At 37.9% G+C, this 26,946-nt stretch overlaps 1 protein-coding gene across 1 annotated transcript; it reads left to right on the forward strand.

Moving 5' to 3' along the window:
- The first annotated feature begins 5,942 nt into the window (after positions 1-5,942).
- Positions 5,943-7,919, forward strand: NYX (nyctalopin). The gene is made up of 2 exons (XM_053705280.1): positions 5,943-6,028; positions 6,527-7,919. Exons 1-2 carry the CDS (start codon positions 5,943-5,945, stop codon positions 7,917-7,919), a joined length of 1,479 nt encoding a protein of 492 aa, XP_053561255.1.
- Positions 7,920-26,946: the final 19,027 nt, after the last annotated feature.

Consider the following 26,946-nt stretch of genomic DNA (forward strand, 5'->3'; position numbering starts at 1 on the left):
GTTTCCTCCTTTGTGATACTTTGCCTGGACTTTACTGCAGCTGTCTTCAGTTGTTGCTTGTTCGTGGGTCTTTCTGCCTTAAGTTTTGTCATCAGCATGCTCGATCGGGTTGAGATCAGATGATTGACTCGGCCATTGAAGAATATTCCACTTATTTGCCTTAAAAAACTCCTAGGTTGCTTTCGCAGTATGGTTTGGGTCATTTTCATCTTTAAAGTGAAGTGCCAATTAACTTCGCTGAATTTGGTTGAATCTGAGCAGACTATATATTCCTATATACACTTCAGAATTTATCCGGCTGCTTCTGTCTTCTATCACATCATCAATAAACACTAGTGACCCAGTGCAATTAGAAGCCATGCCTGCCCTTTCCATCACACCACCATGTTTTACAGATGATACAGTATGCTTCGGATCATGAGTCGTACAAGCCTTCTGTATACTTTTTTCTTCCCATCATTCTGGTCCAGGTTGATCTTAGTTTCCTCTGTCTAAAAACTGCTGTTCCAGAACTGGGCTGGCTTTTTTAGATATTTTTTGGCAAGTCTATTCTGGCCTTTCTTTTCTTGAGGCTTATGAATGGTTTGCACCTTGTGATGAACCCTCTGTATTTGCTCTCGTGAAGTCTTCTCTTCATGGTAGACTTGGATGTACATCAATAAAGGTATACTAAACCCAATTTTTTTCTTTAATGATTCAGATAGAGTATGCTATTTTAAGCAACTTTCTAATTTACTCCTACTATAATTTTTTTCTTCTTTCTCTTGCTATCTTTATTTAAAAAGCAGGAATTTAAAGCTTAGGAGCCAGCCCATTTTAGGTTCAACACCCTGGATAGCTCTTGCTTATTGGTGGCTACATTTAGCAAACCAATAAGAAAGCATAACACAGATTCTCAACCAAAAATGGGCCGGCTCTTAAAGGAACAGTTCACCTAAAAAATGTTTTATTTTTAATTGAAAGCAGTTGTGACCCGCCCTCTGATGAGGTAATAGAAATTGTTATCATGGACGAGCACTCATAAACCCTCAGATGATCCGTTAGTAATGTGAATGAAACCTTCAGTATTTTATTGTGAATTTCAGACACAGCCCACAGGTTATTCCTCATACCCTCCTGAGATGCATTCTGTGTTTCATCAATGAGGAATGTACCTATGACATACAGGTCAATGTCAAGAGTGTACATGAAAGTTCCAGTCACACAATAAATACATGCACTTTTTTTACACTGACCAGGCATTGCAATGCCGTATTCAAAGACAGTGTTATTATTATGTGAACAGACTTTCCAAGGGGTGCAAAAGACAAAAACATAAATCTTCATCAATTGTTTCCATGTTCTTTATGTTCTCCGGAATTGCTCATTACTTTTCACATACACTCTTGACACTGACCTGTATGTCATAGCTACATTCCAAAGCGAGGAAGCACAAAATGCATCTCAGAAGGCTTTATGCGTTACGTGATGGCTATGAGGGATAACCTGTGGGTGGTGTCTGAAATCTACAATACAATGCCGAAGGTTTCATTTACAATACTAACAGGGATTTACATTTACATTACTAACAGTCAAATCATATCTGTGTGCTCTGGTTGTTTTCATTACGTGTCAATCTCCAAAGAACTTGGATTCTAGGGGGGCGCTTCTCTGATAATTGTCCATGCAGATTGAAAGAAATAGCTATTTTGCATAAAATTACATAAAACATTTTGATAGGTCTCAGGGCTGGGTTAGACAGTTTGGAAGCACAACCCTTTTATCTGGGTGTTCCAGAGTCATCAAACTGCAATGCTAAGATGCTGATTATAAAGGTAAAAATACTATATATTTCACAAAAATTAATTATTCAGTGTTCTCATTTCCTTTACTTGATACTGCACTATTGCTGCTAATGAGTTCTTTTACATTGAGTGAACTGGTCCTTTAAGCTTTACATTGCTGCCTTTTAAATAAAGATAGCAAGAGAACAAAGAAAATTTGATAATAGGAGTAAATTAGAAAGTTGCTTAAAATTGCATGCTCTATCTGAATAATGAAAGAAAAAAATTTGGGTTCAGTGTCCCTTTAAACTGATCTATGATTGTTCTTACTGTTTACAAATTGTCCATTCTTCTCATTGTCATCTTCTGATATTTGTAATGTAGTACATGAAGAGTTAATGTTGTTCTCTCCATTAAAACTTGGAAGGGGTGTGTTTTAACATGAACCAATAGCAATTGTGTTAACCTTTTAAAAGTGCACAACACCTGATGTAATGTATAGTCTATGATTACGGCAGCTTGTTGCCGAAACATGTAAGACTTTTTAACCTGTTTTTTTAAGTGGCGTCTCTGTGACATTTTTAATCTATTCTCAATAAAGACTTTGGATTTTATAAGGCTTTTCCGTTTGGAACCTTTTTTATTGCACTTTGGGGAGTGGGGAGCTCCCTAATTCCCTTTAAGCCTACTAGCCACCTTTCCTTGCACAGCTGGGACTATCCATTTGAGCCGAGTAAGGTATACTTGAGCGGAGCTGGCGTTATACGATTTGGATATTGCCTTGACGACAGGTACATGACGTCACCCAGAAATAAAGAACTCTCGCTGACTGCAGTCTCAGTGAACGGCCAGAGATCCTATTTGAAGGGGTCTGTGGCGTGTTTCGACCACTGTAAGGGGTAGGATTGGTCATGTACTGCGGCCCCCGCTGGTCTCTGGATAGCCGCTACTTCTGGAGGGTGAGTCTGTCCCACGCTGCTTCAATTGTCCAAGAACTTCGCAAGTCCCGGGTTATGAAGGAATGAATGTTTGTTCACTATCGTGTGAGTGACTTTGAACAATTTATTTTTTTTAAATAATTAAATGCCTACCTCCTGGAGAGCGTTCTTCACTTGGCTGGATATTGTGAAGGGATTTTTCTTTATCATGGAAAGGATCCTATGATTATCCACCACTGTTGTCTTCTGTGGATGTCCAGGCCTTTTTGTGTTGCAGAGCCCACCAGTGCGTTCTTTTTTTATCTATGAATGTACCAAACTATTGATTTGGTCACTCCTAATGTTCCTGCTATCTCTCTGATGGATTCCTTTTTTTTTTACTTGCATTAAGAGCAGTGGAGGCCGCGCTAAGAAGCCCTGTACAAACACAGAGTTCCCAGCCCAGTGTCTCCAGACCAGCTGCACAACCGATCGACACAGCATGCCCTGGCGCAAAGCAGTAAAATATTACATCTGCTCATACCTGCTGGGTCCTCCAAGTGGTGGATCTCCAGGGGCTGATTGCACCTGTGACCTTTGCGACCCTGTAATTTCCACCAGTGGGCTGTGTACTTTATCAAGTTTGAAAGTGTAGTCCATGTAGTCCATTTTAGGTTTTTGAGCTATGGGAGGTTGGGGCCTGGAGGAGAGACACAAACAAATAAAAGTAAAGAAGGGAGAAAATAATTTTATGATAATCATATAACCTACTTAAGTTTTCTGTGCTATGACAAGCTGGTGATACAGGGAGGGGAATATCACATAAACACAAAAACAATGTATGATAAATCATGGAAGGCGAAGTTACATCCAAATGGATCATGCTATACCAATATCAAAATGTTTCTTTACATGTCAGCTAAAATTAGAAACTTATTTCCGTCATAAAACTGTCAAATTATTGTTGTTTTTGAACAAATATGTTATGTAAAGTTAGCTCGATTAGTTACGTAAAATGGCGTAGGCTTTACGCAGTCTGCTGGAACCCCCCATTTATTTTATGTCCTTTCTCACATTCTTGCTTATCTTTCACTGACCCTAGCGGTCTAGTGGTATGAATTAAAGGGGCAATTTACTGTTATTGTTTTCCTTTTAATGTGTTCCCATGACGTTTTATAGCAACTGCACAGTATTAAATGTATTGGAAATTGCTCATTTAGGTTTATTTCGGCACAAATTTCCATTGTCTTTAAACGAGTGCATATTGTCAATATAACTAGATGATTCACCCAAACGGAGCTCACCAAGAGAGTGTTTGGCAGCTTGTGCCTTATCTGGTGTTAACAAAGCATTGATGGAATCAAACACTACTTCAAAAACATGCTATTTGTATTCCACAATTAGTATTGAAATTAATATATTGTAACACCACTCAAATAAGCAAATTTGCACTTAATGCCGTTCATCTCAAATTATACACTGCTTATTGGCATGACCACACCACTCTTTGTAGAGGATTAGTCAAAAATAGTACCATGTGCGATGGGTTCAGTTCCAACCACAATTCTCAGGGGCCCCTGGTGGCAACTGCTGGTGTTAGTAGAGAATCCTCAGCTCCAAATTGCCAAAAAATGTTTCCATATCTCATAAATATTATTTTTACAAAGTAGGGCGTGGACTTTGACAACAACAGGGTAATTTCTACCAAAGCCTAGCATGCACTAAGCTCAGAATATAAGACAACAAAACTCAGGTTTATTGCATTGATCTCCGAGTTTCTCTATGTGCTTTGCCATCATAATTCTTCACTGAAGCTGCTGCAGGAATACAAGAAAAAAAATCAAATTATATTACTAAACCAAACAAGAGATTTGGGGAACATTTGTTAATATGTTTTTGAAGCAAACATTCACAGACAATTCAATTTTTTTTTTGCCTGAAGATAACAAAGAAAATTACCTTTTCTATTACAGTTAGTCCAATAGGTTGTGTTAGCCTAAAATCCCCTTTTCTCGATGAATTAAATGAGCAAAACCATTTCCATGTGTTTAATTATAGAAAGCTATCATTTTCATTAAAAGTCTTATTTTATGTTTATTATTATGGTTTTTGCAAGCGTTATATTGTGTGATGTTTCTGACAATTACCGTTATTTACAGTACAACTTGTATCTGGGTTTTGGCCACAATAGTAAATGTACACAAGTGAAAATTGGGGGCATTTTGTACGACATTAAAAAAAAAGGTTTGTGGTAATGTGTGTAGTGTAAATATGTCTAAATAATATGCTACACACTACTTCTTAAGGGATTTAGTATTTTGTTACTTTTAATATTTTTATTTCTAAATAAGCACTCAAATAGTTTCTTACATTAACCTCTCATTTATAGCTAACAAATTCAGGCAATTATATAATTACTGTTGGTACACGGGGCCCCATTTGTTAAGCTGCAAAAGCAGATTTGGGGCCTCAGCGTTGCAGGTTTTCATGAGCGAGCCTGAAACGCTAGTTAAGTAGCTGTGGTGTTAAAGGGACAGTATACACTCATTTTCATATAACTGTATGTAATAGACACTACTATAAAGAATAGGATACACAGATACTGATATAAATATCCAGTATAAAACTGTTTAAAATCATACTTAGAAGCTCTCAGTTTAGCTCTGTTGAAAAGATAGCTGGAAATAAGACACTCCCCCCTCCCCCTTCTTTTGCATATGAAAAGACCCTTTACACAAACAGGAGCAAGCTGGAGTAGGCAGCTGACGGTATTCTCCTAAAAATTTGGGGCTTGGTTAGGAGTCTGAAAATCAGCGCAATGTTATTTAAAAATAAGCAAAACTATACATTTAAAAAAAACAAAAAACTTTATGGGCTATATAAATAGATCTACAAAACATTTATGGAAAGAAAAAATGAGTGTATAATGTCCCTTTAAGACCGCTGATATTTACACTCTCCGTCACCTAAAGTGTGATCCAATCAAGATGATTGACAGCCCCTGCTTATGCATGATTGTCTACGCTATTGTACAACATGCTGCCCGGTCGCCCTGAGGTCAGGCAGACAGGTTCACAGAAGTGAACCTTGTCCGCCTGCCAATTAATAAATGGGGCTCATTATGTCAAGTGCATGTGCCCATTAGGAATCTTATGAACTGGGGATGGTGAGTGAGCAGTAAGCATAAGTATATAGTAGCTAGGTTTGCCAGGTGTCCAGTATTTTAGTGTTAACTAAATATACACAGCCTCCTTGTATCTACATGAATGACAAGTGTGGAGCAGAAAGAAGTGAGGGGCAGTCAAGGGATCAAATCGCTGTTTATGTTTGCTACCCCCAGCCAAAGAGGTAAAATTATTGATTTCTCTGTTACTGACAGTTAAAAGGTAAAATGACTGCATATTTGAGGGAAATATACATCATGGGACCAAGAATAGAAACTAAGGTAGAGCTTTTAAAGTAGCACTGTGGGACCCCCACCTACAATTGTGCCCAGTCACCTACAGATTGTCCAGTAGTTTTGTGAAGGACGGCTGGCAGCCCTAATAGTAGCATTATATATGTATGTTTTTTTAATATGATAAACATAATGTTATAAAGCAATAATAAAATGAATGCAAGCTGCAGGGGATGAATTTCATTCAAAACTATTTTTGTTTCTAGTTTAATAATAGTTAAGTTTTAGAGAAAATTGTGATATCAGATTTGACACATTTATAGATATTGTCTTTCCAGGAATTAAATGTATAATCGAAAGAAAAATAAGATTTAGGCACAGGTACATTTTTGTATTATGCTAACTACATACATTTGATAATATAATGCCATATCATATTTCTTTAATAGTAACATCTATGTTTCTTTTCTCTCAGCTGTTCTCTTTATACAACCAGTTTATGCCATCTGGGCATGTGTTCGCTCCTGTCCACCAAGCTGTGTTTGCACCCAGGAGAGGAGTTGCTCTGTTTTGTGTGACCGAATAGGACTTCCAGATATCCCGAAAGGTTTTCCCTGTGAAGCCTCTTTTATTAACTTAGATAAAAATAACATTAAATTCCTCTCTGAAAGGGCGTTTGGAACTTTGCCTTCTTTAAAATCACTTTCACTAAGTCACAACAACATATCATTTATCACCCCAGGAGCTTTCAAAGGTCTGCCCAATCTGATAGAGCTTAGAATGGCTCATAATGATTACCTTCGCTATTTGCACACACGAACATATTCAGCCCTGAAGAAACTTATAAAACTGGATTTAGCAGATTGCAACCTTTTCAACATCCCAGACAGGATATTTCTGGATCTACCAGCTTTACGTGAACTTATCTTCTTTCAAAACAACTTTAGGAGAATCCCTGGAGCCATCCGTGGAATGGAGAATTTGACTCATGTTTATCTTGAAGACAATCGGATAGAAGCTGTAGCCTATAATTCTCTCCAGGATCTAAGAAATCTAAAATATCTTAACCTACAAGGCAATAGAATATATGTTATCCATGACAAATCATTCCAAGATTGTGAGAAAATGGAATACCTCTATCTTAATGATAACCTAATTGATGAACTACCAGCAAACTCTTTTAAGGGGCTGAGAAAGTTAAAAATGTTGAATATGGGTGGAAATGTTATAAGAAACCTCTCAAATGTTTGGTTTCAAGATCTAGTTGAGCTAGAGATCCTCTATCTTGATCGAAATAAAATAAGTTTTATTGAGGAAGGGGCTTTTGACAATCTCACGGGATTGGTATCTTTGCACCTAAATAGTAATAACTTAACTACATTGCCTTTTGAGGTCTTTAAACCAGTTTATTTTTTGGGTAGACTTTTTCTCTTTAGGAATCCTTGGGAATGTGACTGCAGGATAGAATGGTTAAAAGACTGGATGGATAGTTACAAACTTGTCCGTGATGTTCCTTGCTCATCACCACCATCAGTTGCAGGATTGGATCTCAGCGATATATACTTTAAAAGGTCAGTGGATGGTGTCTGCCAAGATCCTACAGAACAAAACATGACTTATTTTGTTCCAGTCCCCACAGAAGGACGTCAATCTACTATGGAAACAAAACTCAGCAGCCTTATTTCTAAACTTCTTCTGCCAAGAGGAAAGTATGAAGATATAGGGAATACAACAGGTAGATTTGACAATATTACATTAGCTGATTCTTCCTTTAGTTTAGCAGTATGTTCAGCTGAGTACTGGCTAGTCTTTATCATTCTTCTGATATTTGCTATGTTCTAGATCAGACATGCCCAACCATTTTTTTTTTACCAAATGCTGGTTTAGATTTACTACAAAAATAAATATAACTAGATATTATTATCAGAATTCAAGAGAATAATTTGTACAGACTTCACACTGCCCTATGGCTTTTCATTAACCAATGTATAATAATGGTAACGACTAACACCCTTTCACTCTGTAACCATTTTTTCACTTAAATTAGATAGTATAGAAATAATAATATTCTGTAGTATAGTTTGCTTAAAGGCAGTGGTGGGATTCAGCCTGTTTTAACCATTTATTAAGAACCTGTTTCTGAAATGTAGAAAGTGTATAGGTTTTGTATTACAGAGAAGTTGGAGAACATGTTGCTAAAATTTTGGAATCCCATCAGAATCCCCCCACTGCTTAAAGGGATATCAAAATACAAAAAGAATTGCAGTATTGTGTGTTTATAACTGGGTGTTCAATCCCTACAAATGGATTAAACACATAGTTAAAGTAATCTCAGAAGTAGCAAAGCACTATTGGGAGCTAGCTGAACACACATGGCGAGTCATTTACAAGAGAAAAATGTGTGCCACCACCAATCACCAGCTAGACCTCAGAAGTGAACTGCTGCTGCTGAGAGTATGTACATATTCTTTTCAACAAACAATACAAAGAGATCAAAATAAATGTCAGAATAGAAGTGAATTTAAATTGTGCTAAATGAAATGCTTTATTTGAAACATGCAGGTTTAATTTTGACTTTCGTATCCCTTTAATATATAATCCGGACTACCGTTACAAAAATAATAATAATAATAATAATAATTTGAGAATTTATTATTCAGTGCAAAGTGAAAATATTTCCAGTGAAAACCCTTGTACAGAATATACAGGTAGTGTACTGAAATGAAATACAGAATTGACTATTTAAGATGTGGTTATCATAATTGCATAGACCTTTGCCTATTGTTAAACCCACTGCTGATATACTGTAGTTCTGTACATTATTAAAGCACTTAAAGGGACATGAAACCCCATTTTTTCTTTCATGATTTATCAAGAACATGCAATTTTAATCAACTTCCTAATTTACTTCTTTTATCTAATTTGCTTCATTCTCTTGATATTCTTTGCTGAAAAGCATATCTAGATAGGCTCAGTAGCTGTTGATTGGTGGCTGCACATAGATGCCTCATGTGATTGGCTCACCCATGTGCATTGCTATTTCTTCAACAAACGTTATCTAAGAGACTAAGCAAATTAGATAATATAAGTAAATTGGAATGTTCTTTAAAAATGTATTATCTACCTGAATCATAAAATAAAAAGTTTGGGTTTAGTGTCCCTTTAAACATGTTTAAACATTAGTTGAAAACCACAGGAAATGAATGATTATTCATTCCAGGCTCACATGATTAAAAAAAGTAATTCAGATAAAGCACACAATTTTAAATGACTTCCAAATGTACTTCTATTATCACATTTGCTACATTCCCTTGGTATCTTTTGTTGAAGGATCATCAATGCACTAATGGGAGCTAGATGAACACATCAGATGAGACAATGGCAAGAGGCATATATATGTGCAGCCACCAATCAGCAGCTAGCTTCCAGTAGTGTGTTACTGCCCCAGAGCTTGTCTAGTTATGCTTTCCAACAAAGGATAATAGCATGCAATTTTAAACAACTTTCCATTTGACTTCTATTGTCTAATTTGTTCTGCTAGTATCCTTTGTTGGAAAGCATAACTAGACAAGAGAAGTCAAAAGTAAACATTCATGAGTCAGATTGAGCATGCAATTTTAAACAACTTTCCATTTGACTTCTATTGTCTAGTTATGTTTTCCAACAAAGGATACTAGCAGAACAAATTAGACAATAGAAGTCAAATGAAAAGTTGTTTAAAATTGCATGCTCAATCTGACTCATGAATGTTTACTTTTGACTTTACTGTCCCTTTAAAAATACATCTTTGTAATTTAGCATATTGTATCTTACAATAAACTTAAACTCAGAAGAACAATGTTGTCACCAGCTGCATAGGTTTGTAAATTTATCCATTCAAGCTTCGGCATTGATTACAATTGGATTATGAATTAATGTGGACACATTTGTGTGATTTACTAATGGTGTCTAACTCCAGTCCTTAAAGGGGAAAGTAAACATTTTGAAATTTTAATATAAATTGTTTAATTATGGGTAATAAAACAATATTTTAATATACATATTTATTTTGTCTCCTTTTACTGAAATTTAAATCTGAAAATTGTGGGTACTTAGATTTGAAAGAGCACATGGCAAGCTTCACAAGCATAACCCTGCCACATATATGTTACTTATTGGCCTCAACAGGTTTTATCCATTAAAAGGACATTGATTCTTCTGTTTCTATAAAATTATACTTTGTCAAAATTCTGTAACCTGCAAATTACGGTTACTACCTCAGCCATGATTTCCTGGACAGTTATAAGTTACACATGCTGCAGGGTGTGCATGGAGGAATATGAATAGTGCATATAAATAGTGCTGTCCAGAAACACAATACATGTTCCTCCCTGCCCACCCTGTAGCATGTGTAACTCATAAGTGTCCAGGAACACATGGCTGAGGTGGCAACTCTACTGCAAATGCTGCAAATCAAATAACTGCATTTTGAAATCCTAAATAACAGATTTAGTTTTTTTGACTTGTTTTTTAGGGACATGAGAAAAATCACAAATTTTACATAAAAGTTGCAGGGAAGTTAAGTGTCTGTATTATTTGTAGAGAGTTGCAGGGAAGTTGAAGGGACATAAAACCCATTGTTTTTTCTTTCATGATTTAGATAGAGAATACCATTTTAAACAACTTTCTAATTTATTTCAATTATCTAATTTGCTTCATTTTCTTGATATTGTTTCCTGAAAAGCATATCTAGATATATCTAGATAGGCTCAGTAGCTTATGATTGGTAGCTGCACATAGATGCCTCATGTGATTGGCTCACCAATGTGCATTGCTATTTCTTTAACAAATGATATCTAAAGATTGCAGCAAATTAGATAACAGAAGTAAATTGGAATGTTGTTTAAAATTGTATTCTCTATCTAAATTGTGAAATAATTTTTTTGGGTTTAATGGCCCTTTAAAATGACATTATACACTAGATTTTTTTTTGCATAAATGTTTTGCAGATGATCCATTTATATAGCCCATACAGTTGTTTGTTTTTTTTAAATTGATAGTTTTGCCTATTTTTAAATAAGACTCCTAACCAAGCCCCAAAGTTTTAGGAGAATACCGACGTATACCGACTCCAGCTTGCTTCTGTTTGAGTAAAGGGTCTTTTCATATGCAAAGAAAGGTTGAGGGGTTGGGAGTGTCTGCTATTTCCCACTTGCAGTGGGTGTTCAAGTAACTTATTGCTTAGGGCAGTGTATCGCAATCTTTTCTGAAAGCAGATCTACACTAACATGACTGTAATGCCCTAATTGTTATTTCAAATTTTATATATATATATATATATATATATATATATACACATGTATATATGTGTGTGTGTGTGTGTGTGTGTGTGTATATATATATATATATATATATATATATATGTGTGTGTGTGTGTGTGTGTGTGTATATACAGACACTTAACTTCCCTGCAACTCTCTACACATAATACAGACACATAGCTTCCCCACAACTCTACACGCAATACAGACACTTAACTTCCCCGCAACTGTACACAAAATACAGACACTTAACTTCCCTGCAACTCTCTACACATAATACAGACACTTAACTTCCCTGCAACTCTCTACACGTAATACAGACACTTAACTTCCCTGTAACTCTCTACACATAATACAGACACTTAACTTCCCCGCAACTCTACACAAAATACAGACACTTAACTTCCCTGCAACTCTCTACACGTAATACAGACACTTAACTTCCCCGCAAGTCTCTACAAGTCATCCAGACACTTAACTTCCATTCAACTCTACACATAATACAGACACTTAACTTCCCTGTAACTCTCTACACAAAATACAGACACTTAACTTCCCCGCAACTCTCTACATGTAATACAGACACTTAACTTCACCGCAACTCTACACATAATACAGACACTTAACTTCCCTGCAACTCTCTACACATAATACAGACACTTAACATCCCCAAAACTCTCTACAAGTAATACAGACACTTAACTTCCCCGCAACTCTCTAAAAGTAATACAGACACTTAACTTCCCCGCAATTCTCTAAAAGTAATACATACACTTAACTTCCCTGCAACTCTCTAAAAGTAATACATACACTTAACTTCCCCGCAATTATCTAAAAGTAATACAGACACTTAACTTCCCCGCAATTCTCTAAAAGTAATACATACACTTAACTTCCCTGCAATTCTCTAAAAGTAATACATACACTTAACTTCCCTGCAACTCTCTAAAATTAATACATACACTTAACTTCCCCGCAATTCTCTAAAAGTAATACATACACTTAACTTCCCTGCAACTCTCTACAAGTCATACAGACACTTAACTTCCCTGCAGCTCTCTACACATAATACAGACACTTAACTTCCCTGCAACTCTCTACACATAATACAGACACTTAACTTCCCCGCAACTCTCTACATGTAATACAGGCACTTAACTTCTCCGCAACTCTACACATAATACAGGCACTTAACTTCCCTGCAACTCTCTACACATAATACAGACACTTAACTTCCCCGCAACTCTCTACATGTAATACAGGCACTTAACTTCACCGCAACTCTACACATAATACAGGCACTTAACTTCACCGCAACTCTACACATAATACAGACACTTAACTTCCCCGCAACTCTCTACAAGTAATACAGACACTTAACTTCCCTGCAACTCTTTACACATAATACAGACACTTAACTTCCCCGCAACTCTCTACAAGTAATACAGACACTTAACTTCCCCGCAACTCTTTACACATAATACAGACACTTAACTTCCCCGCAACTCTTTACAAGTAATACAGACACTTTACTTCCCCGCAACTCTCTACAAGTAATACAGACACTTAATTTCCCACAACTCTCTACAAGTCATACAGACACTTAACTTCCCCCCAACTCTCTACAAGTCATACAGACACTTAACTTCCCCCCAACTCTCTACAAGTAATACAGACACTTAACTTCCCTGCAACTCTTTACAAGTAATACAGACACTTAACTTCACTGCAACTCTATACACATAATACAAACACTTAACATCCCTGAAACTCTCTACACATAATACAGACACTTAACATCCCCGCAACTCTACACATAATATAGACACTTAAAGGGACAGTCTACACCAGAATTTTATCGTTTTAAAAGATAGATAATCCCTTTATTACCCATTCCCCAGTTTTGCATAACCAACACAGTTATATTAATAAACTTTTAACCTCTGTGATTATCTTGTATCTAAGCCTCTGCAAACTGCCCCTTTATTTCAGTTCTTTTTACAGACTTGCAGTTTAGCCAATCAGTGCCTGCTCCCAGATAACTTCACGTGCACGAGCACAGTGTTATCTAAATGAAACACGTGAACTAACACCCTCTAGTGGTGAAAAACTGTTAAAATGCATTCTGAAAAGAGGTGGCCTTCAAGGTGTAAGAAATTAGCATATGAACCTCCTAGGTTAAGCTTTCAACTAAGAATACCAAGAGAACAAAGCAAAATTGGTGATAAAAGTAAATTGGAAAATTGTTTAAAATGACATGCTCTATCTGAATCATGAAAGTTTATTTTGGCCTAGACTGTCCCTTTAACTTCCCTGCAACTCTCTACACATAATACAGACACTTAGCTTCCCCACAACTCTCTACACGCAATACAGACACTTAACTTCCCGGCAACTGTACACATAATACAGACACTTAACGTCCTTGAAACTCTCTACACATAATACAGACACTTAACATCCCCGCAACTCTCTACACATAATACAGACACTTAACTTCCCTGAAACTCTCTACACATAATACAGACACTTAACTTCCCCGAAACTCTCTACACATAATACAGACATTTAACTTCCCCGCAACTCTCTACACGTAATACAGACACTTAACTTCCCCGCAACTCTCTACACGTAATACAGACACTTAACTTCCCTGCAACTCTCTACATGTAATACAGACACTTAACTTCCCTGCAACTCTCTACATGTAATACAGACACTTAACTTCCCTGAAACTCTCTACACATAATACAGACACTTAACTTCCCTGCAACGCTACACATAATACAGACACTTAACTTCCCCCGAAACTCTCTACACATAATACAGACATTTAACTTCCCCGCAACTCTCTACACGTAATACAGACACTTAACTTCCCTGCAACTCTCTACACGTAATACAGACACTTAACTTCCCTGCAACTCTCTACATGTAATACAGACACTTAACTTCCCTGAAACTCTCTACACATAATACAGACACTTAACTTCCCTGCAACGCTACACATAATACAGACACTTAACTTCCCCGAAACTCTCTACACATAATACAGACATTTAACTTCCCCGCAACTCTCTACATGTAATACAGACACTTAACTTCCCTGAAACTCTCTACACATAATACAGACACTTAACTTCCCTGCAACGCTACACATAATACAGACACTTAACTTCCCCGAAACTCTCTACACATAATACAGACATTTAACTTCCCTGCAACTCTCTACACGTAATACAGACACTTAACTTCCCCGCAACTCTCTACACGTAATACAGACACTTAACTTCCCTGCAACTCTCTACACGTAATACAGACACTTAACTTCCCTGCAACTCTCTACACGTAATACAGACACTTAACTTCCCTGCAACTCTCTACATGTAATACAGACACTTAACTTCCCTGCAACTCTCTACATGTAATACAGACACTTAACTTCTCCGCAACTCTACACATAATACAGGCACTTAACTTCCCTGCAACTCTCTACATGTAATACAGACACTTAACTTCACCGCAACTCTACACATAATACAGACACTTAACTTCCCTGCTACTCTCTACACATAATACAGACACTTAACATCCCCAAAACTCTCTACAAGTAATACAGACACTTAACTTCCCCGCAACTCTCTAAAAGTAATACAGACACTTAACTTCCCCGCAATTCTCTAAAAGTAATACATACACTTAACTTCCCTGCAACTCTCTAAAAGTAATACATACACTTAACTTCCCCGCAATTCTCTAAAAGTAATACAGACACTTAACTTCCCCGCAATTCTCTAAAAGTAATACATACACTTAACTTCCCTGCAATTCTCTAAAAGTAATACATACACTTAACTTCCCTGCAACTCTCTAAAATTAATACATACACTTAACTTCCCCGCAATTCTCTAAAAGTAATACATACACTTAACTTCCCTGCAACTCTCTACAAGTCATACAGACACTTAACTTCCCTGCAGCTCTCTACACATAATACAGACACTTAACTTCCCTGCAACTCTCTACACATAATACAGACACTTAACTTCCCCGCAACTCTCTACATGTAATACAGGCACTTAACTTCTCCGCAACTCTACACATAATACAGGCACTTAACTTCCCTGCAACTCTCTACACATAATACAGACACTTAACTTCCCCGCAACTCTCTACATGTAATACAGGCACTTAACTTCACCGCAACTCTACACATAATACAGGCACTTAACTTCACCGCAACTCTACACATAATACAGACACTTAACTTCCCTGCAACTCTCTACAAGTAATACAGACACTTAACTTCCCCGCAACTCTTTACACATAATACAGACACTTAACTTCCCCGCAACTCTCTACAAGTAATACAGACACTTAACTTCCCCGCAACTCTTTACACATAATACAGACACTTAACTTCCCCGCAACTCTTTACAAGTAATACAGACACTTTACTTCCCCGCAACTCTCTACAAGTAATACAGACACTTAATTTCCCACAACTCTCTACAAGTCATACAGACACTTAACTTCCCCCCAACTCTCTACAAGTCATACAGACACTTAACTTCCCCCCAACTCTCTACAAGTAATACAGACACTTAACTTCCCTGCAACTCTTTACAAGTAATACAGACACTTAACTTCACTGCAACTCTATACACATAATACAAACACTTAACATCCCTGAAACTCTCTACACATAATACAGACACTTAACATCCCCGCAACTCTACACATAATATAGACACTTAAAGGGACAGTCTACACCAGAATTTTATCGTTTTAAAAGATAGATAATCCCTTTATTACCCATTCCCCAGTTTTGCATAACCAACACAGTTATATTAATAAACTTTTAACCTCTGTGATTATCTTGTATCTAAGCCTCTGCAAACTGCCCCTTTATTTCAGTTCTTTTTACAGACTTGCAGTTTAGCCAATCAGTGCCTGCTCCCAGATAACTTCACGTGCACGAGCACAGTGTTATCTAAATGAAACACGTGAACTAACACCCTCTAGTGGTGAAAAACTGTTAAAATGCATTCTGAAAAGAGGTGGCCTTCAAGGTGTAAGAAATTAGCATATGAACCTCCTAGGTTAAGCTTTCAACTAAGAATACCAAGAGAACAAAGCAAAATTGGTGATAAAAGTAAATTGGAAAATTGTTTAAAATGACATGCTCTATCTGAATCATGAAAGTTTATTTTGGCCTAGACTGTCCCTTTAACTTCCCTGCAACTCTCTACACATAATACAGACACTTAGCTTCCCCACAACTCTCTACACGCAATACAGACACTTAACTTCCCGGCAACTGTACACATAATACAGACACTTAACGTCCTTGAAACTCTCTACACATAATACAGACACTTAACATCCCCGCAACTCTCTACACATAATACAGACACTTAACTTCCCTGAAACTCTCTACACATAATACAGACACTTAACTTCCCCGAAACTCTCTACACATAATACAGACATTTAACTTCCCCGCAACTCTCTACACGTAATACAGACACTTAACTTCCCCGCAACTCTCTACACGTAATACAGACACTTAACTTCCCTGCAACTCTCTACATGTAATACAGACACTTAACTTCCCTGCAACTCTCTACATGTAATACAGACACTTAACTTCCCTGAAACTCTCTACACATAATACAGACACTTAACTTCCCTGCAACGCTACACATAATACAGACACTTAACTTCCCCGAAACTCTCTACACATAATACAGACATTTAACTTCCCCGCAACTCTCTACACGTAATACAGACACTTAACTTCCCTGCAACTCTCTACACGTAATACAGACACTTAACTTCCCTGCAACTCTCTACATGTAATACAGACACTTAACTTCCCTGAAACTCTCTACACATAATACAGACACTTAACTTCCCTGCAACGCTACACATAATACAGACACTTAACTTCCCCGAAACTCTCTACACATAATACAGACATTTAACTTCCCCGCAACTCTCTACATGTAATACAGACACTTAACTTCCCTGAAACTCTCTACACATAATACAGACACTTAACTTCCCTGCAACGCTACACATAATACAGACACTTAACTTCCCCGAAACTCTCTACACATAATACAGACATTTAACTTCCCTGCAACTCTCTACACGTAATACAGACACTTAACTTCCCCGCAACTCTCTACACGTAATACAGACACTTAACTTCCCTGCAACTCTCTACACGTAATACAGACACTTAACTTCCCTGCAACTCTCTACACGTAATACAGACACTTAACTTCCCTGCAACTCTCTACATGTAATACAGACACTTAACTTCCCTGCAACTCTCTACATGTAATACAGACACTTAACTTCCCTGCAACTCTCTACACGTAATACAGACACTTAACGTCCCCGCAACTCTCTACACATTATACAGACACTTAACTTCCCTGCAACTCTCTACAAGTAATACAGACATTTAACTTCCCTGCAACTCTTTACAAGTACTACAGACACTTAACTTACCTGCAACCCTCTACACATAATACAGACACTTAACTTACCTGCAACCCTCTACACATAATACAGACACTTAACTTCCCTGAAACACTCTACACGTCATACATACACTTAACTTCCCCGCAACTCTCTAAAAGTGATACATACACTTAACTTCCCCGCAACTCTCTAAAAGTAATGCTTACACTTAACTTCCCCGCAACTCTATAAAAGTAATACAGACACTTAACTTCCCCGCAATTCTCTAAAAGTAATACATACACTTAACTTCCCTGCAACTCTATAAAAGTAATACATACACTTAACTTCCCCGCAACTCTCTAAAAGTAATGCTTACACTTAACTTCCCCGCAACTCTATAAAAGTAATACATACACTTAACTTCCCCGCAATTCTCTAAAAGTAATAAATACACTTAACTTCCCTGCAACTCTCTAAAAGTAATACATACACTTAACTTCCCTGCAACTCTCTGAAAGTAATACATACACTTAACTTCCCCGCAACTCTCTAAAAGTAATACATACACTTAACTTCCCCGCAACTCTCTAAAAGTAATACATATACTTAACTTCCCTGCAACTCTCTAAAAGTAATACAGACACTTAACTTCCCCGCAATTCTCTAAAAGTGATACATACACTTAACTTCCCTGCAACTCTCTAAAAGTAATACATACACTTAACTTCCCTGCAACTCTCTAAAAGTAATACATACACTTAACTTCCCTGCAACTCTCTGAAAGTAATACATACACTTAACTTCCCCGCAACTCTCTAAAAGTAATACATACACTTAACTTCCCCGCAACTCTCTAAAAGTAATACAGACACTTAACTTCCCCGCAATTCTCTAAAAGTGATACATACACTTAACTTCCCTGCAACTCTCTAAAAGTGATACATACACTTAACTTCCCTGCAACTCTCTAAAAGTAATACATACACTTAACTTCCCTGCAACTCTCTACACATAATACAGACACTTAACATCCCCGCAACTCTCTAAAAGTAATACATACACTTAACTTCCCTGCAACTCTCTAAAAGTAATACATACACTTAACTTCCCCGCAACTCTCTAAAAGTAATACATACACTTAACTTCCCTGCAACTCTCTAAAAGTAATACAGACACTTAACTTCCCCGCAATTCTCTAAAAGTGATACATACACTTAACTTCCCTGCAACTCTCTACACATAATACAGACACTTAAATTCCCTGCAACTCTCTACACATAATACAGACACTTAACTTCCCCGCAACTCTCTAAAAGTAATACATACACTTAACTTCCCCGCAACTCTCTAAAAGTAATACATACACTTAACTTCCCTGCAACTCTCTAAAAGTAATACATACACTTAACTTCCCTGCAACTCTCTACACATAATACAGACACTTAACTTCCCTGCAACTCTCTAAAAGTAATACAGACACTTAACTTCCCCGCAATTCTCTAAAAGTGATACATACACTTAACTTCCCTGCAACTCTCTAAAAGTAATACAGACACTTAACTTCCCCGCAACTCTCTACACATAATACAGACACTTAACTTCCCCGCAACTCTCTAAAAGTAATACATACACTTAACTTCCCCGCAACTCTCTAAAAGTAATACATACACTTAACTTCCCTGCAACTCTCTAAAAGTAATACAGACACTTAACTTCCCTGCAACTCTCTAAAAGTAATATAGACACTTAACTTCCCTGCAACTCTCTAAAAGTAATACATACACTTAACTTCCCCGCAATTCTCTAAAAGTAATACATACACTTAACTTCCCTGCAACTCTCTACACATAATACAGACACTTAACTTCCCTGCAACTCTCTAAAAGTAATACATACACTTAACTTCCCCGCAACTCTCTAAAAGTAATACATACACTTAACTACCCCGCAACTCTCTAAAAGTAATACATACACTTAACTTCCCTGCAACTCTCTAAAAGTAATATAGACACTTAACTTCCCTGCAACTCTCTACAAGTCATACAGACACTTAACTTCCCTGCAACTCTCTACAAGTAATACATACACTTAACTTCCCCGCAACTCTCTAAAAGTAATGCATACACTTAACTTCCCCGCAATTCTCTAAAAGTAATACATACACTTAACAATCCCGCAACTCTCTAAAAGTAATACAGACACTTAACTTCCCCGCAACTCTCTACACATAATACAGACACTTAACTTCCCCGCAACTCTCTAAAAGTAATACATACACTTAACTTCCCTGCAACTCTCTAAAAGTAATACAGACACTTAACTTCCCCGCAATTCTCTAAAAGTAATACATACACTTAACTTCCCTGCAACTCTCTAAAAGTAATATAGACACTTAACTTCCCTGCAACTCTCTAAAAGTAATACATACACTTAACTTCCCCGCAATTCTCTAAAAGTAATACATACACTTAACTTCCCTGCAACTCTCTACACATAATACAGACACTTAACTTCCCTGCAACTCTCTAAAAGTAATACATACACTTAACTTCCCCGCAACTCTCTAAAAGTAATACATACACTTAACTTCCCCGCAACTCTCTAAAAGTAATACATACACTTAACTTCCCTGCAACTCTCTACAAGTAATACATACACTTAACGTCCCCGCAACTCTCTAAAAGTAATGCATACACTTAACTTCCCCGCAATTCTCTAAAAGTAATACATACACTTAACTTTCCCGCAACTCTCTAAAAGTAATACAGACACTTAACTTCCCCGCAATTCTCTAAAAGTGATACATACACTTAACTTCCCTGCAACTCTCTACACATAATACAGACACTTAACTTCCCTGCAACTCTCTACAAGTAATACATACACTTAACTTCCCTGCAACTCTCTACACATAATACAGACACTTAACTTCCCTGCAACTCTCTACACATAATACAGACACTTAACATCCCCACAACTCTCTACACATAATACAGACACTTAACGTCCCTGCAACTCTCTACAAGTAATACAGACACTTAACTTCCCTGCAACTCTCTACAAGTAATACAGACACAACTTCCCTGCAACTCTCTACAAGTAATGCAGACACTTAACTTCCCCGCAACTCTCTACACATAATACAGACACTTAACTTCCCTGCAACTCTCTACACATAATACAGACACTTAACTTCCCTGCAACTCTCTACAAGTAATACAGACACTTAAAGGGACACTAAACCCCCAAAATTTCTTTCATGATTCAGATAGAGAATACAAATTTAAACAACATTCCAATTTACGTCTATTATTTATTTTGCTTAATTTTTTAGATACCCTTTGTTGAAGAAATAGCAATGCACATGTGTGAGCCAATCACACAAGGCTTCTAAGTGCAGCAACCAATCAGCAGCTGTTGAGCCTATCTAGATATGCTTTTCAGCAAAGATTATCAAGAGAATAAAACAAATTAGATAATAGAAGCAAATTAAAAAGTTGTTTAAAAATGCATGCTCTTTCTAAATCATAAAAGAAAAAAATTGGGTTTTATGTCCCTTTAACTTCCCCGCAACTCTCTACACATAATACAGACACTTAACTTCCCTGGAACTCTCTACAAGTAATACAGACACTTAACTTCCCCGCAACTCTCTACACATAATACAGACACTTAACTTCCCTGGAACTCTCTACAAGTAATACAGACACTTAACTTCCCTGCAACTCTCTACAAGTAATACAGACACTTAAAGGGACAGTATACTATAAAATTAACATTTTATTACCTAATATATTCTATAACCCACTGGGAGTGAAATTTCTTCTGCTGGCTGTGCTAACACAGCTTGGCCTTGAGGCCAAAAACTTTCAGGATGGGTTGGGATACCACAGGCTAAATAACATATTTAAAATGCTAATATAAGGCTAATTGAAATACTTGTAAACAATTTAATACACTTCAGCAGGTAAAGTAGATCATTGGGAAAAAATAAAAGGGGAGAATTTTTTTGAGTAAACTGTCCCTTTAACTTCCCTGCAACTCTCTACAAGTAATACAGACACTTAACTTCTCTGCAACTCTCTACAGGTGATACAAACACTTAACTTCCCTGCAAGTATTTGCAAGCAATACAGACACTTAACTCCTGTGCAACTCTTTACGAGAGTTGCAGGGATGTTTTAGGGACAGTTCAGCCAAACTTGGAATCCACATGGATGCATTTCAGTTTTAAATAGAAGCATTTTTGTAATATACATGCATTAGTAAAAATGTTTCTAATAAAAGCTATAGCTGTTTCAAACGTGTATTTAAGTATGCACTGTGCACCAGCATTTAAAACCCAGCACTTTCTCAGAGAGCCTTAGTTGCTTGTACAACCTGATGATTCAATTTGTTAATTGCTGACATGATACTAGCCCCACTGGCACTCTGAGCAGCTGCAGTAATTAAAATACTGGTGCACTGAGAATATTGAACTATGCGTCATTTGCACATGCAGAGAAAAATTAGCACATGAGCCTACCCATGTTTAGCTTTCAACTAAGAATACCAAAAGAACAAAGCAAATTTGATAAAAGTAAATTTGAAAGTTGTTTAAAATGGCATGCCCTATCTGAATCATGAAAGTTTAATTTATACTTTACTGTCAGGGGAGCTGAGTGTCTGTATTGCTTGTAAAGTCACAAGTATGTACATTACATCCAGCTCACTGCCACCTCAGATTGTCATATGTTATGAGTTTAGCAGTTAAAAAAACATTCCTGCAAATTTTATTTAATGTAATGGAGGACTTGTTCCGAGAAAACAGCAAACCTGTGAAAATAGCGAATCCACATTATTATTATTATTATTATCGGTTATTTGTAGAGCGCCAACAGATTCTGCAGCGCTATAAACAAAGGGGGAGTACAACAAAACAATTACAGGGTAGAGGGCCCTGCCAAGAGTTGCACTGTTGTAGTCAGCTCTTAAGAAGGTGATCTGCAAACAGCTGGACTTTTAGGCTTACATGCTAAGAGGGTTCAGGGGATTGCAGTCGAGGAGAGGAACTGGTATTAGGAAAGGTTAGCGTAGGTTGTATGCGTCCCTGAACAGTAGAGTCTTTAGGGAGCACTTGAAGCTTTTAAAACTAGAAGAGAGTCTTGTGGAGCGAGGCAGAGAGTTCCACAAGATGGGAGCCAGTCTGGAGAAGTCCTGTAAACGGGAGTGTGATGAGGTGACAAGAGAGGTGGAGAGTAGGAGGTCATGAGTAGAGCGAAGGGGATGGGAGGGAGAGTATCTGGAGACAAGGGCTGAGATATAGGGGGGAGCAGTGCAGTTGAGGGCTTTGTATGTCAGAGTGAGAGTTTTGTGTTTGATCCTAGAGGCAAGAGGAAGCCAGTGAAGGGATTGGCAGAGAGGCGCAGCAGATGAAGAGCGACGTGTAAGGAAGACGAGTCTGGCAGAGGCATTCATTATGGATTGTAAAGGAGCTAGGCGGCAGGTGGGGAGACCAGAGAGGACAGAGTTGCAGTAATCAAGGCGGGAAAGAATGAGAGAGTGGATTAAAATCTTAGTTGTGTCTTGTGTAAGGAAGTGTCTAATTTTAGAGATGTTTTTAAGGTGGAAGCGGCAGGCTGTAGCCAAGGACTGAATGTGAGGAGTGAAGGAAAGATCTGAGTCAAATGTGACCCCGAGACATCGGGCATGCAGGGTAGGGGTAAAGATGGAGTTGTTGACAGTTATAGAGATATTGGGGGTGGAGATTTTGGAAGAAGGGGGGAAAATGAGGAGCTCAGTTTTGGAGAGATTTAGCTTGAGGTAGTGAGAGGACATCCAGGAAGAGATGTGAGAAAGACAGTTGTGACACGGGTTAGCAAGGAAGGAGATAGTTCTGGTGCAGAGAAGTAGATTTGGGTGTCATCGGCATACAAATGATATTGGAAACCGTGGGGCTTAATTAGGGAACCTAGTGATGACGTATAGATTGAGAAGAGAAGGGGACCAAGGACAGAGCCTTGCGGTACTCCGACAGAAAGTGGTGACGGGGCAGAGGAGGCCCCAGAGAAGGCTACACTGAAGGTACGGTTTGACAGGTAGGAAGAGAGCCACAAAAGGGCTGTGTCACAGATGCCGAAGGATTGGAGGGTTTGGAGCAAAAGAGGGTGGTCGACAGTGTCAAAGGCTGCGGACAGATCAAGGAGGATAAGCAGAGAGAAGTGGCCTTTTGATTTAGCTGTAAGTAGGTCATTGGTGACCTTAACAATAGCTGTCTCTGTGGAGTGATAGGGACGAAATCCAGATTGCAGCGGGTCAAGAAGGGAGTTTAACGTAAGGAAATGGGATAGGCGTGCATATACTAGTTTTTCGAGAAGCTTTAAAGCAAGAGGGAGGAGGGAAATTGGGCGGTAGTTGGATGGGGAAGTAGGATCAAGGGAAGGTTTTTTGAGGATAGGTGTGACCAGTGCTTATTTCATCGATGAGGGAAATGTACCAGTGCTGAGGGAGAGGTTGAAAATGTGTGTTAGCATAGGGGTAAGGGCTGCAGAGAGAGAGGGGAGCAGCTGTGAGGGGATAGGGTCAAGGGGACAGGTAGTGAGGTGAGAGCACAGTATAAGTGCTGAAACTTCGTCTTCAGTAACAGGGGAGAATGAACTAAGTTTCAGGTTATGAGGGTTGTGGTTGAGTGAGAGTATTTGAGGGGGGGAGAGAATGGAATTGTGTTGAGAGCTGATTTCATGTCTGATGGAGTCAATTTTGTTAGTGAAGTGACTGGCAAAGTCTTGAGCTGACAGAGAAGTTGTATTAGGAAGTGGGGGAGGGCGGAGGAGAGTATTGAAAGTGGCGAACAGACGTTTTGGGTTTGAAGAAAGATTAGAGATAAGAGTAGAGAAGTAGTGTTGCTTGTGGAGATTAAGGGCAGAGTAGTAGGAGTTCAAGATGAATTTGTAATGAAGAAAATCAGCTGAACTCCGTGATTTTCTCCAATGCCGTTTAGCAGTGCGGGAACATCTGCGTAGGTACCGTGTCAGAGGAGTATGCCAGGGCTGGGGATGAGTGTGTGATTTCCTAGCAGTGGTAAGAGGGGCGAGATTGTCAAGGACGGATATAAGGGTGGAATTATAGTGGCAGATAGATTGTTCAGGGCAGGAAAAGGTGGAGAAGGATGAGAGGAGTGGTTGAAGGGAATTAGCAAGTTGTTGCTGATCTAAAGACCTAATGCTTCTGTGAAGTTTGGTATGAGGAATAGAAGGTGGGAGAGTTGTAGGAAGGGATGATATGTTGCAGGTAAGGAGATGGTGGTCAGAAAGAGGAAAAGGGGAGTTTGAGAAGTTTGAGAGAGTGCATCGATAGCTAAAGATCAGGTCAAGGGAGTGACCGTCTTTGTGAGTGGGAGAATCAGTCCATTGTGACAGACCGAAAGAGGAAGTGAGTTGCAGAAGTTGTTTAGCAGATGAGGCAGTGGGATTGTTAAGGACGTGGCATCAGTTGTTTCACAGGGTTTGACTGTGATGCGCATGCGTGCCAACAACATGACATCCCTGGTCGCACACATCACTGCTTCAATTTCTATACCCATAAAATTCCTGGACTGTCTATTTTAAACTCTTTCTATACCGCATCCCGCTTTGCAAACCACTTCTAATGCGCATTCCCATTACTTTACATTAAAAAGCATTAGCCCAATGGGGGGTTACACTGGACGTCACGAGAATTATAGCCGTATAAAGAGATAATGTTTCAGCATATGCAGATGCACTGGCAGTATAGATTTACAAAAGCTTATCATCTATGCAAATCATTAAAATCAACCTGTATCTCCAAGTCTTATCAATGTATTACTGTTTTTTTTTATTACATGATAAGACAGGTGTAAGTGCATCTGCATATGCTGAAATATTATCTCTTTATACGGCTATAATTATGGTCACGTCCAGTGTAACTCCCCCATTAGGCTAATGCTTTTTAATCTGAAATAATGGTTTGCAAAGCGGGGTGCGGTATAGAGAGAGTTCAAAATTGACGGTCCATGAATTTTATAGGTATAGATATTTAGGTAGTGACATGTGCGGCCAGGAATGTCATGACGCTGGCACGTATGCGCATTAAGGCCAAACTTTGTGAAACAGCTGATCCTGAGATGTGGGTTCGCTACTTTCAAGGGTTGGCTGTTTTCTTGGAACACCTGACCTGCGTGACTGAGCTCAAGGTAGCAGAGCTGTGAAACCTCACAACTCTTGTCTGATGACAAAGTAGTGTAAATATCATAGTGTTGTGTGTCATCTGCCTATGGGTCAGATTTCTATCTGAATACTTTTTTTGGAATGGGCAATGAGTGGGTCATCTTTCTCTACAAACCTGCGTCCCTGCTACAGCTTGAAATACAAAAGTATTTGTGGGAAAATACTTGCAATACTGCTCATTTTATCACAGATTAGTTTGCAGTGCATTTTTGTTTGTTTATCACTGTCCCAAATTCTATTTCTTGCTTTCAGAGTACCTTATCCCTGCTTGTGTGAGTTGCTGTTGTGAAAAAAAGCATTTGTGCAGTGCAAAAAGTATTCCATAAAAGGACCATAGAAGCTAAACATTCTATCATGCCTATAAAGAAGCACTTTTTAATTAAATAAAATTATTAATTTTGAGACTAAAATGAAGTTCATGTTTGTGCACAACTGGTCCTCAATGACTGATTGTTCATAGGCTGATAAGCAGGATTCTCAGTGCTTTATTGGTGTGCATTTACAATCCTTATTAGTATATATATAATATATTATATATTAGTATATAAGAGACAGTACATTTGAAATAAAACTTATACTGTATAAGAATATCTATCCCATCATGCCACTTCTCATAAAATAACTGAGTGAAAAGCATCTACAACTCACTTTTTAGAGAAAATGTGTTTATTTATTTATTTTTAAATAGATTCCTTTTTCATTCTACCTCTGCTTAGGCAGAAGAAGAAGATAAAAAAATATGTGTTTTACTGCAGGCTATTTTAGTTTCATCTTGCCCAGGCTTTTTAGAAATTGTAACTGGAAAAAGTACATTTTTCTTGCATTATGAAAAATAAATCACAATTTGGTGGAAGCTGTAAGTAATTT

This window comes from Bombina bombina, chromosome 3 (assembly GCF_027579735.1).
Source record: "Bombina bombina isolate aBomBom1 chromosome 3, aBomBom1.pri, whole genome shotgun sequence".
Taxonomy (NCBI): Eukaryota; Metazoa; Chordata; class Amphibia; order Anura; family Bombinatoridae; genus Bombina; species Bombina bombina.